This window comes from Oratosquilla oratoria, chromosome 7, assembly GCF_046742065.1.
Source record: "Oratosquilla oratoria isolate Oo_2021 chromosome 7, ASM4674206v1, whole genome shotgun sequence".
Lineage (NCBI taxonomy): Eukaryota > Metazoa > Arthropoda > Malacostraca > Stomatopoda > Squillidae > Oratosquilla > Oratosquilla oratoria.
Window position 1 is genome coordinate 62,682,087 of NC_134783.1, and position 13,463 is coordinate 62,695,549.

At 40.5% G+C, this 13,463-nt stretch overlaps 1 protein-coding gene across 12 annotated transcripts in view; it reads right to left on the reverse strand.

Moving 5' to 3' along the window:
* The window catches only part of LOC143027184 (popeye domain-containing protein 3-like), a 404,351-nt gene that overhangs the window by 185,725 nt on the left and 205,163 nt on the right, over positions 1-13,463 (reverse strand). For 6 of the 12 annotated variants that reach the window (XR_012966579.1, XM_076188342.1, XM_076188339.1 and 3 more), the window contains one exon: positions 461-532. The exons of 2 other annotated variants lie outside the window; for them this stretch is intronic. Coding sequence is in view for 9 of the 10 variants with exons in the window: in XM_076188342.1 (XP_076044457.1) it covers positions 461-532 (72 nt within the window). In the remaining variant the exon portion in view is untranslated. The remainder of the gene's footprint in view (positions 1-460; positions 533-13,463) is intronic. 4 more of the 12 variants (XM_076188345.1, XM_076188340.1, XM_076188336.1 and 1 more) reach the window with 1 other exon arrangement.

Below are 13,463 nucleotides of genomic sequence, written 5' to 3' on the forward strand. Positions count from 1 at the left end.
GACTGGGGAGCAAGACAACACCAAGATGCAACTTCATTGTTTTCCATCACTACATTAGTAGATAACACCAACCATACTCCCCATCACAAGGTTTTTGTGAAGTTTGCTAAGGGAACTCTGATTCCATTAGGGATTTAAATCTCAAATGTGATGGTTCAGAGGTTTAATGATGAAATATTATGTTTAACTGCAGCTACCCTAGAGAACTTTCCCTGCAAACTTCATTAATGCCTGTGAGGGGTAGATGTCCTCTCTGAGCATGCGTGAACCTACAGGTCACCATTGGCAGAATCAGGCGGAACAGATGGACACACTTGCAATAGAATCCATGGTCTCCCCTCACATGTCAATTCAAGCCATATTATAAAAGATCTGGACTACTCGTGATCAACATTCTTTTTATATTTGCTTCTGACATGTGAAGTTGAGATATGGAAGAACGAAAAGTAAGTATAGGAACCAAAATACAAGAGGTGTTGCAAACAGGCGTCGTCCACGGCAGGGCAACACTTACTCTGCGGAACTCTGCGATCTGCGGGGTGACAACATTAAGTCAGTTCCTTATCATCACAATTTTTATAATCACAAATAACAAACCAATGGCAACATAATATTGGGTTGACAATGTTCAAATTGTAATAAGATTGATCTATCATTTACACACACACACACAAAAATAAGAAATAAAATAAGATTTGAACATAAGTTTAGTACAACTCATAGAACACAAGTGGGGTCACTCAATTAATAAAAAAAAAAAATTCTAGATAATTCTAGATCATCTAAGCTAATTCATAGGTTATGTTGGTTCCTGCTGATATAATAAAAGGCATGGAGCCCTGTGAGCAGCTAGAGACTGGTTGGGGAGAAAGAAAAGTAAGTACCAGTCCTATGTTGGTCTGGGGCAGCTGATTTTGAAAAGACAAGCTTCCTTGGTTGCTCAATGGTATATGATATAAATTATAAAAACTGGGCAGAGGGTAATGGTTGAGAGCAGGCCAAATGTAGATGGCAAAAGTAGATAAGAGGTTGCTGAGAAGGTAACCACATTTCAAGAGATATATACAAAGATTGAGTATGGGTAGACTATATAAGAAAATATATTGACACAAGATGAATAGAAATACATGGAATTACCAACCCTGGAACAAAGAAGAGAAAGAGGAGATCTACTGGCCATTTACAGAATCATGAAAGGCATGGAAGTCCTTGACAGAGAAAACTTATTAAAGTGGGCTAAAAGAAAAACAAGAGGACATAAAGAGAGACTCAAAAAGGATAGTTATGGAAGAGATCTGAAAAAAAAAATCACATGGAGTGGTAGATGTCTGGAACAAACTGGACAAAACAATAGTGTGTGCAAACATCATACAAGAATTTAAGAACAAACTATATGCTGAGAGATACAAAGACAGGTCACTACAAGCTTAGCTCCCCTTCCTGTATAATAGAAATAAGTAAATACACACACATAAGTGAACCTCCAGACTAACAACGCATAAAATTTGAGCTACCAAGAAACATTTTAAAAGTGGAATGTCTCAACAGTGTCACATTAGTAGGATAGCTACGTTGTGTTAAATGGAAAGGGGAGTGCTTGTGGATACCTGAGATGGTTATATTACAGTGTAAATAGTATGTACTGAAGCAAAATGGAAGAAAATGATGACAGGCCAGAGAAGCCATAGAGTGGTGGAATAACATAAACACATCTAGAGCCATCTATCGGTGCAAGAGCGAAATATGTGAGCTTCAGGTCACCTTAGGGTACAAAAAGATTTCTTATAGTGGTGATGAGGGACATTTTTCCGGATTCAGTGGGTATGAAAAAAGACTTCTTAGTAAAATTATTGACATACAGAGAGTGATATGACTTATGAACAAATCATGAAAGCAAGAGACTAACGATCTATGGAAGGCAAATCAAGGAAAACAAAGAAGTGACTTAAGAAAAGTAAATACTGAAATAAAAGAAGAAGTGCACTAAAAAAGAACTGGCAAAGTTAAATTGTGAAAATGAAAATTTGAAAAATAATGATAACACTAATAGAGAGACCATAAAGAAAGTGGTAAATAAGCAAATAAAAGCAATGACATGAGAACTGGAAAAAACATAGGAGAGGATTTACAACAAATCAGGAATGAATGGAAGAGAGATCAAGAAAAAGACAAGGTAATTTTTAAAGAAATAGTTCATCAATAAATGCAGGAGAATGCTGAAGATGAAGTCATTAAGGTGATTAAGGAAAAAGAAAATCTAGAAATACAGTGGACAAAAAAAAGTGTATGGTAGTAAATGGTCTAAAGGAAAAACATAACCTAAATTGGTTACTGAGAGATAAAGAAAAGAAAGAATTGGCAAGAAAAATTCTAAAAGTAGTACTAGATGAAGAGCAAGAAGTAGAAAAGGAAATAAAGGAAGTGCACAGGATTGGTAAATATGCAGAAGGAATAAGTTGACCCCTGAAAATCAAGACTACAAATAGCAGTGGAAGAAACTTTAGGAAAAACAGGAAAATTAGCAAAAACCAAACAATACAAAAGTATATGGATAAAAAGAGACAGGAATGATGATGAAAGAGAAAGAGATAAGACATTAAGAAGTGAAACTAAAGAAAAAAATGAGAAAATAACGGAAACCAAGAAAACACAGTTCTATTGGAGAGTTAGACATGAGACTGAAAAAATTGTGTATCTACCTAGTTTTACTTAATTGTATCTTGCAAGATCAAGTTTGTTCTTAAATTCTTGTATTGTGTTTGCACACACTATTTCTTCATCCAATTTGTTCCATATATCTATCACACTGTGTGGGAAGCTGTTCTTTTTCAGGTCTCTTCTGTAGTTACCCTTTTTGAGTTTCATTGTATGTCCTCTTGGTTTTGCTCTGTCCCGCTTTAAAAAGTCCTCTCTATCAAGGCATTCTTTTCCTTTCATAATTCTGTAGATGGTTAGTAGGTCCCCTCATTCTATTCTTTGTTCTAGGGCTGGAAATTCCAGTTCGACCACTCTTTGTTCATATGTCAGGTTTGCAAGTATTGTTGTTGCTCTTTGTATTCTTTCTAATTTTCTTATATTCTTTTTTGTACTGGGTGACCACATCAGCACAGCATATTCCAGTTTTGGCCTTATCATTTCCTTATCCAGGTATTTAAAGGCCACCTTTATTGATCTCAACAAATTGTATGTTTCTCCGACTACTTTATTTATATGTTTATCTGGTGACATGTCTTTGGTGATGATTACTCCTAGGTCCCTTTCAGAATTTACTTTCTTTACTTCTTTTCCATCAATTTTATACTCTCCTGATATTCTCTTCTTGCTTTTTCCAAATTCAATTATACTGCACTTCTTGATGTTGAATTCTACCTCCCATCTCTTCCTCCACTCTGAGACTTTGTTCAGATCACTGTGCAATGAGTCACAGTCTATTTCGGAGTTTATTCTCTTTGATAATTATGCGTCATCCTCAAAGCAGTTCATATAACTTTCAATACCTTAATCAATGTCATTTACATACATAGCAAACATTATTGGAGCTAGTACTGATCACTGTGGGATGCTACAACTCATTTCTTCCCATTTTCAATAATTGTCTCTCAGCATCACTCTCATTTTTCTTCCATGTAGGAAGTCCTCCATCCAATTCAATAGTTTTCCATGTATGCCTCCTATTGTTTCCAGTTTATATAGTAATTTTCTGTATCATACCTTATCAAATGCCTTTTGTAAATCCAGGAATGCACAGTCTGGCCAGCCATCCCTTCCTTGCAATATATCTATCAATCTTGAATAGAAACAAATTAAATTAGTGGTACATGATCTTCCATGTCTGAATCCAAATTGCGCAGGTTCAGTACATCATTCTCCTCCAGATATTTTGTCCATATATATATATATATATATATATATATATATATATATATATATATATAAAAGTTCAGAGAACCAGATAGAGGGAATAGAAAATTAAAACTAGCCTATCCCAATATAGATGGATTAATCTCAGGATTAAACAAATTAAATGATTCTCAGAAGAAAAACCAGACATAATGGGAATAGTGGAGACAAAATTATGGGGTCCTCTATCAACTGAGTTGGACATGGATTATATAATCACTGGCTTAGAAATAGAGAGTACAAACAGGGTGGAGTCATGCTCCTGGTTAAGAAAAACTTAAAAGTGATAAAAATTACATATGGAGAGAACAGGGTGATCACAATAAGAGCCAAAGATAGTGAAATAAAAAGCAGAAAGTTTGCAGTGATTTATGTACCCCAAAAATGGGGTCTTGGAGAGAGATTATTCTAAAATGTTAGATGATACAAGACTTTCATTAAACAAGATGCCAAAGAATGGAAGTAATGTAGTATTTATGTGAGATTTTAACTGCAAAGAAATCTGTTGGGAAGAGATGACAGTGAAAGGTGGAGAAGATCAATGAGGAAATGTATTACTCAACATGACTTTAGAACATATAATAACACAATGGGTAAGAGAAAACACTAGATTTAGAAATAATGAAGAACTGTCAAGACTAGATTCATTATGTCAAAACCTGAAATTGTGGACAAAATTTAATACAAGGTACCAATTGCGAAGTGACCAGAAGTGAGCTAGAACTAAAAGAGGAAATATATATAGAGAGAAATGAGAAATACAGAAAAGGAACACTGATATATGGTAAAACAAACTTTGAGAAACTTAGGAATTTTTTCTTAAAGCATACATACATACATATACCAAGGCTTTTTCCCCCTTACCAGGGAGGTAGCCAAAAAGGACAAGGCATAAAATCATTCCCACCCATTCCATCCCCGAAAACACTCCACACCCCTCAACCCTCCCTCCCATCTTAGCACCTCCTAGATGACAGGTCATCCCTGCACCCTGTCCACTGCCCTGGGTCAGAAGCAGTGTCGCAGGACACAGCACATCCACAGCAAGGCCACTTCATTAAATCGGCATCCCCCCATATAAAGGAGAGGACGGGGAGAAATCCCTTTGGGCTGCATCAAAATTTTTGCTCACACACACTACCTCACCCCCCATTCCCCCGTCCATTCCACCTCATGCATCACAACATTTTCCATATACAACCATTCTCCATTCACCCCTGTCTTCTGTCCTCTCCCGTCCTTCCTCAACAGACATTCCCTTCTTCCCCAAAGCCCCCTTCACCCCATCCATCCATCTCATCCTAGGACGTCCCCTCATGTTCACTCCCTCCACATCTGCCTTCCATACCTCCTTTACTAGTCTTTCTTCACTCATTCTTTCCATGTGTCCAAACCATCCTAATACTCTTTCATCAACCCTATCTCCCAGCTCCCTTTCCACCCCTGTTCTCCTCCTCACCTACTAATTTCTCACTCTATCAAGCCTAGTAACCCCCATCATACTTCTCAGACACTTCATCTCAAACACATTCAAGTTCCTTCTCTCTTCCTCTCTTATGTTCCATGTTTCTGCTCCATACAGTGCTGTTGGCACAATCACTCCTTCATACAGTCTCCTCTTAGCATCCATTCCCAAATTTCTATTCCTCCTTACACTTTTTAAACCACCAAGGCATTTACTCGCTTCTCTCAATCTACATTCTACCTCCACCTTCACTCCACCTTTTCCTGCCACATTTGCACCCAAGTATCTAAAACTATCCACTTCCTCCAGTTGCTCTCCCTTAATCCTCACTTCCAGATTACTGCCACTTTCACCCCTTGTACATCTCACCTCTTTACTTTTACCCACATTTATCTACAGCTTTCTTCTATCACACACTCTCCCAAACTCTGTCACCAACTTCCTCAATCCCTCCTACGATCCTGCCACAAGTGCAGTGTCGTCCACAAACAACAGCTGGCTCACCTCCCACTTTTCTCCATTTTCCTTAACATCTCCAATCCCTGACCCACTACCCTTGCATTCACCTCTCGCACCACCCCATCCATGTATAAGTTGAACAGCCAGGGTGACATAACGCATCCCTGATGAAGTCCCACCTTTACCTCAAAACACTCACTCTCTCCATTTCTAATCCTGACACAAGCTCTACTACCCTCATAAAAACTCTTGACAGCTCCCAGAAGCTTTCCTCCTATCCCGTATATCCGCATAACCTCCCACAGTGCCTTTCTGTCTACCCTGTCGTAAGCCTTTTCCAGATCCATAAAGGCTCAGAAAACATCCTTCCCCTTTCCTATAGCTTTCTCACATATCTGTCTTACCACAAAAATCTGATCTACACAACCTCTACCTGTCCTAAACCCACACTGTTCCTCACCAATTACTCCCTCTGTTCCTCTCCTAATCCTCTCAATCAAGATCCTCCCATAAGCCTTCCCAACTACACTTAACAAGCTAATCCCTCTGAAACTACTACATTCACACCTGTCCCCTTTTCCCTTGTAAAGTGGAACTATACAAGCACTCCTCCAGCCCTCTGGCACTCTACCTTCTCTCCAGCAAACATTAAATAACCTCACCAGCCAGTCCACCATCACTATACCTCCTTTTTTAAGACATTCTGCATGGCATCCATCCAGACCAGGTGGCTTACCTGTTTTCATCATCTTAACTGCTGCCTTCACTTCATCCTTCCTTATTTCTCCTCCATTTTCCTAACTCATCACTGTAATTTTCTTAGCATTTCCCACTGCAGCTATCTTTCCCTCCCTATCCTCCTTCACATTTAGCATACATACATACATATACCAAGGCTTTTTCCCCCTTCCAAGGGAGGTAGCCAAAAAGGGAAAGGCATAAAAACACTCCCACCCATTTCATCCCCAAATACACTCCACACCCCTCCCACCCTTCCTCTCATCTGAGCACCTCCTGGATGACGGGTCATCCCTGCACCCCGCCCACCGCCCTGGGTCAGAAGCAGTGTCGCAAGACACAGTACATCCACAGCAAGGCCGCTTCATTTAATCGGCGACCCCCCCTCTCCGTCCCCCTTTGCATATAAGGAGAGGACGGGGAGAAATCCCTTCGGGCTGCGTCAAAATTTACTCACACATACTACCCCACCCCCCACCCCCCCCGCCCATTCCTCCTCATGCAGTCACAACATCATCCATATACAACCATTCTCCACTCACCTCTGTCTTCCGTCCACTCCCTTCCTTCCTCAACAGACATTCCCCTCTTCCCCAAAGCCCCCTTCACCCCATCCATCCACCTCATCCTAGGACGTCCCCTCATGTTCACTCCCTCCACATCTGCCTTCCATACCTCTTTTACTAGTCTTTCTTCACTCATTATTTCCATGTGTCCAAACCATCCTAATATTCTTTCATCAACCCTCTCTCCCAAATCCTTTTTCACCCCTGTTCTCCTCCTCACCTCCTCATTTCTCACTCTATCTAGCCTAGTAACCCCCGCCATACTTCTCAGACACCTCATCTCAAACACATTCAAACTCCTTCTCTCTTCTTCTCTTATGTTCCACGTTTCTGCCCCATACAGTGCTGTTGGCACAATCACTCCTTCATACAGTCTCCTCTTCGCATCCATTCCCAAATGTCTATTTCTCATTACACTCTTTAAACCACCAAGGCATTTACTCGCTTCTCTCAATCTACATTCTACCTCCACCTTCACTCCACCTTTTCCTGCTACACTTGCACCCAAGTATCTAAAACTATCCACTTCCTCCAGTCGCTCTCCCTTAATGTTCACTTCCAGTCTACTGCCACTTTCACCCCTTGTACATCTCATCACCTTACTTTTACCCACATTTATCTATAGCTTTCTTCTATCACATACTCTCCCAAACTCTGCCACCAGCTTCCTCAATCCCTCCTCTGACCCTGCCACAAGGGCAGTGTCGTCCGCAAACAACAGCTGGCTCACCTCCCACTTTTCTCCATTTTCTTTAACCATCTCCAATCCCTGACTCACTACCCTAGCATTCACCTCTCGCACCACCCCATCCATGTATAAGTTGAACAGCCAGGGCGACATAACGCATCCTTGACGAAGTCCCACCTTTACTTCAAACCACTCACTCTCTCCATTTCCAATCCTAACACATGCTCTACTACTCACATAAAAACTCTTGACAGCTCCCAAAAGCTTTCCTCCTATCCCATAAATCTGCATAACCTCCCACAGTGCCTTTCTGTCTACCCTATCATAAGCCTTTTCCAGATCCATAAAAGCCCAAAAAATATCCTTCCCCTTTCCTATAGCTTTCTCACATATCTGTCTTACCACAAAGATCTGATCTACACAACCTCTACCCGTCCTAAAACCACACTGTTCCTCACCAATTACTCCTTCTGTTCCTCTCCTAATCCTCTCAATTAAGATTCTCCCATAAGCCTTCCCTACTACACTCAACAAGCCAATCCCTCCGAAATTACCACATTCACACCCGTCCCCCTTTCCCCTGTAAAGAGGAACTACACAAGCACTACTCCAGTCCTCCGGTACTCCACCCTCTCTCCAGCAAACATTAAATAATCTCGCCAACCAGTCCACCATCACTGAACCTCCCTTTTTCAGACATTCTGCATGACATCCATCCAGACCAGGTGCCTTACCTGCTTTCATCATCTTTACAACTGCCTTCACCTCATCCTTCCTTATTTCTCCTCCATTCTCCTCACTCATCACTCTCATTTTCTTCGTATTTCCCACTGCAGCTATCTTTCCTTCCCTATCCTCCTTCACATTCAGCAACTCCCTAAAATATTCTGCCCATCTTCCCCTCACTGCCATCTCTTCCATTATCAACTCTTCATCTGTACCTTTTACCTTTTCTTCCCTACTTGATTCGCCTCCTCTTCCTCTCTTAATTTCTTTCCAAAACATCTTTTTATTACTTTCAAAATTTTCTGTCATACTCCTACCCCATTTTACATCTGCTCTCCTCTTTGCCTCCTTTACCTTTTGCTTTACTTCTCTTTTCTTTTCTTTGTACGTCTCATATGACTCCCCTGTTCTCTTTTGTAACCAATCTGTGAATGCTCGCTTCTTCTCTTCTACAACCTTCTTTGTTTCCTCATCCCACCATTCACTACCCTTTCTTCTATTTCCCCCTGTCCTTCTTGTTCCACACACCATCCTTGCACACTTTAAGACTCCCTCCTTGAACCATCCCCATTCCTCCTCCACACCCATCTCTGCTCTATCCTTTACTCCCTCCCACTCCTCCTTCAGCTTCTTTTCGTACTCCTTCTCCTTTTCCTTTTCATTCAAGGAGTTCACTCTAAGAACCTCCCTACCTTTTGTCCCTTTCCTCCTTCTCCATCTATCCTCCAGTCTCAACTTACCTTCCACCAAAAAATGATCTGATATTCCCCCACCCTCTCCCCTTAGCACATGTACATCCTTAACTCTTCCTATCATAATCCTATTTACCACTACATAATCCATTAGCGCTCTATCTACCACCCTTCCCTCCACCACCCTCTCCCATGTGTACTTATGCTTGACTTTCTTCCGAAACACTGTATTTGCTATCATCAACTCTCTTTCTAGACACATTTCCACCATCAACTCTCCACTACGATTCTTTCCTGGAACTCCACACTTCCCAACCACTCCATCGATTGGACCATTTCCCACTCTAGCATTAAGGTCTCCCAGTACTATTACATTGACATTTCTTCCTAAACCCTCTATGCACTCATTTAAATCTATCCAAAAGGCCTCCCTTTCTTCCATGCTCTTCTCACTGCCCGGCCCATATGCACTTACAAAGACCCACATCTCCTTTCCCAGTTTCACCTTCATCCACATTATCCTTGAGGAAACCTCCTTCCACTCCACTACCCCTTTACCTATCTCCTCACTTACTAGAATAGCCACCCCTTCCCTCCCTCGCCCTCTCTTCACTCCTGATAACCTCCCACTTACACTCCCAAACATACACTCACCCTTCCCTTTCAACTTAGTTTCACTCAAAGCCAACACATCCAACTTTCTTCTCACAAACATACTACCTATCTCTTCCCTTTTACTCTCATCTGTACCACATCCACGCACATTAAAAGACCCAAACCTTAGGGTGCTGGCCCGAGGCCCGCCAGCACCCCTTATGCCTTTTCTTTTCGATTTAGGAAGTTGCCCCTTGGGGCTACAGGGAGAAGGATGCCTAGTCCCTCTCCCCGTCCCTTTCTTCTCGCCTCTTACGATCCAAGTGGGAAAACTTGGTGGCAGTATTCTTTTCCCCCACCACAGGGAATTCCCCCAATCAGAAAGAGAATACTCAGAGAAATGGTACAGGACAGCAACAAGGGGTTGGGGGACAGCATAACGGAGGGACAGTCGTAGTATAAAAGTGTCATCATTTCTCTATGAACAGAATTTCTTCTATCATAGACAAAATGATGTGTGGCTCTGGTCCATAGGGGCGCCCCATATAGACCCTAAAGTATCGACTGCATGTTACTTTGCCACAATAACAAGCAGCCAATACCCCAAAATATTCTGCCCATCTTCCCCTTACTGCCTTCTCCATTATCATCTCTCCATCTGCACCTTTTACCTTTTCTTCTCTACTTGATTCGCCTCCTCTTCCTCTCTTAATTTCTTTCCAAAACATCTTTTTATTACTTTCAAAATGTTCTGTCATACTCTTACCCCATTTTACATCTGCTCTCCTCTTTCCCTCCTTTACCTTTTTCTTTACTTCTCTTTTCTTTTCCCTGTACGTCTCATATGACTCCCTCATCCTATTTTGTAACCAATCTGTGTAAGCTCGCTTCTTCTCTTCTACAACCTTCTTCATTTCCTCATCCCACCATTCACTACCCTTCCTTCTATTTCCTCCTGACCTTCTTGTTCCACACACCATCTTTGCACACTTTGTGACTCCCTCCTTGAACCATCCCCATTCCTCCTCCACACCTACCTCTACTCTATCCTTCACTCCCTCCCACTCCTCCTTCAGCTTCCTCTTGTACTCCTTCTCCTTTTCCTCTTTGTTTAAAGAGTTCACTCTAAGCACCTCCCTACCTTTTGTCCCTTTCCTCTTCCTCCATCTGTCCTCCACTCTCAACTTACCTTCCACCACAAAATGATCTGATATTCCCCCACTCTCTCCCCTTAGCACATGTACACCCCTAACTCTTCCTATCATAATCCTATTTACCACTACATAGTCCATTAAAGCTCTATCTACCACCTTTCCCTCCACCACCCTCTCCCATGTGTACTTATGCTTGACTTTCTTCCGAAACACTGTATTTGCTATCATCAACTCTCTAGACACATTTCCACCATCAACTCTCCACTACAATTTTTTCCTGGAGCTCCACATTTCCCAACCACTCCATCAATTGGATCATTTCCTACCCTAGCATTAAGGTCTCCCAGTACTATTACATTTACACTTCTCCCTAAACCCTCTATGCACTCATTTAAATCTATCCAAAAGGCCTCACTTTCTTCTACACTCTTCTCACTGCCAGGCCCATATGCACTTACAAAAACCCACATCCCCTTTCCCTGTTTCACCTTCATCCACATTATCCTTGAGGAAACCTCCTTCCACTCCACTACACATTTACCTATCTCTTCACTTACTAGTATAGCCACCCCTTCCCTCTCTCGCCCTCTCTTCACTCCTGATAACCTCCCACTTACACTCCGAAACTTACAATCGCCCTTCCCTTTCAGCTTAGTTTCACTCAAAGCCAACATATCCATCTTTCTTCTCACAAACATACTACCTATCTCTTCCCATGAAAGGAAGAAAAGGAAAGTTCAAGTATGTGTGGTTGCATGTGGCAGAGAATGGAGTATACAGAATTGAATTATAGAATAAAAAAGCATGTAAATATTTTGGTGGAATGAAAAGTGTTACAAAAAATTGATAATGAATGCAAAGAAAAGGTTGTATAAAAGAGTGACTGAACCCAGAGTGATGTATCAGTATGACTTGGGGTATAATGGAGACAGAAGAGTCTAAATATTTTCAAGGTGAAGAATTTAAGAAATATGAGTTACAAGAGTGGATACAGTGATATATATGGAGATAAAACAGTGAACAGTGGTGGAAAAGAAAGCTGTCATATATGGTAGACTAAGGAATGCTTAGGTGGGACATGAGAAAAAATGAGGAAAGATTATCAAAAAGAACAGAAAGCAGAATTGGGTGAAGTAAACTTGAGAGGACTAAGAATGAGGTAAATGGGGCTTTGGATTCATGTGAAATGTCTGTCAAGCAGGAAAAGTAAGTGCAAAAGTCATTAGTGAATAGAGGGATATTGTGAATGAATGAAAAAAATGATGTGGCTTGAAGGGATGTTATCAATCTTTCGTAAACGAGGGAGTGAGGTCATCATACAATAAAATGGTGGTGGTAAACCAGCTGTCAAATCCTGCTGTAGAACTGCTGTGCCATGCTTCATTGCCTTTGATTTGTACAGTACTCCCCAACCTAGTAATTGACCTCCTTAACCAAACTCCTTATTTCTTTTTATTAGTTGTGGGCCCCGTTTTGCTTAATGTAGGGGTAATTGGTGCATGACAAGTTATCAGGTTGGTAATGCTGACATACACATGATTACAAAATCTATAAGGTTTTCTCTTATGACAACACCAGGGGTTGTCAAGTGGCTAGAGTCCTTCCCATTGTTTTCCATGAATGAATCTGAGTCCTTGATAAAACAGGCAGAAATGGCAACTTAACAATTATACTCATAATTAAAGTAACAAATAAATGAATAAATGAATGAATAAATAAGTTACTGAAGGAATAAATAATACATAAACAAACAAATAGATGAATAGATAAATTAACTAATCAATCAATCAATAAATACATAATTAAAATAAATAAACAATCAGTAAATAGATAAATGTATGAATAAACAAATAAATAAATAGATAAATAAACAAATAAATACATAAATGAATGAATAAATAGATAAATGAATAAACTAATAAACAGGTAAATGAATAGATACATAAGTACATAAATAAACTACAAAGCCCTCTGTGAGGGGCACCATCCTAGCCTCCTGATAAAGTCGCTGCAGTGGGAGACAGCCAGGTCAGGGTCGGTTTGACACTAAACATCTTTACAACAAAATTATTATTTTCTTTAAATTCTTGTATTGTTTTTGCACACACTATTGTTTCATCTAGTATGTTTCATACATCCAACACTGTGGGGAAAGATGTTCTTTTTCAGGTCTCTTCTATAACTGTCCTTTTTGAGTTTCCTTCCATGTCCTCTTGTGTCTCTCTTATCCCAATTTAGTAAGTTTTCTTTATCAAGGGCTTCCATACCTCTCATAATTTTGTAGATGGTCAACAAGTCACCTCTTTTTCTTCTTTGTTCCAGTCAGTAATTCTAGTTTTGACAATCTTTCTTCATATGACCTTTTGATAGTGTTGGGGTCATCTTCGTAGTTGCTCTCTGGATTCTCTCAATCTTCCTTATATTCTTTTTAGTACTGGGTGACCATAATGTCGCTGTGTACTCCAATGTAGGCCTTATCAG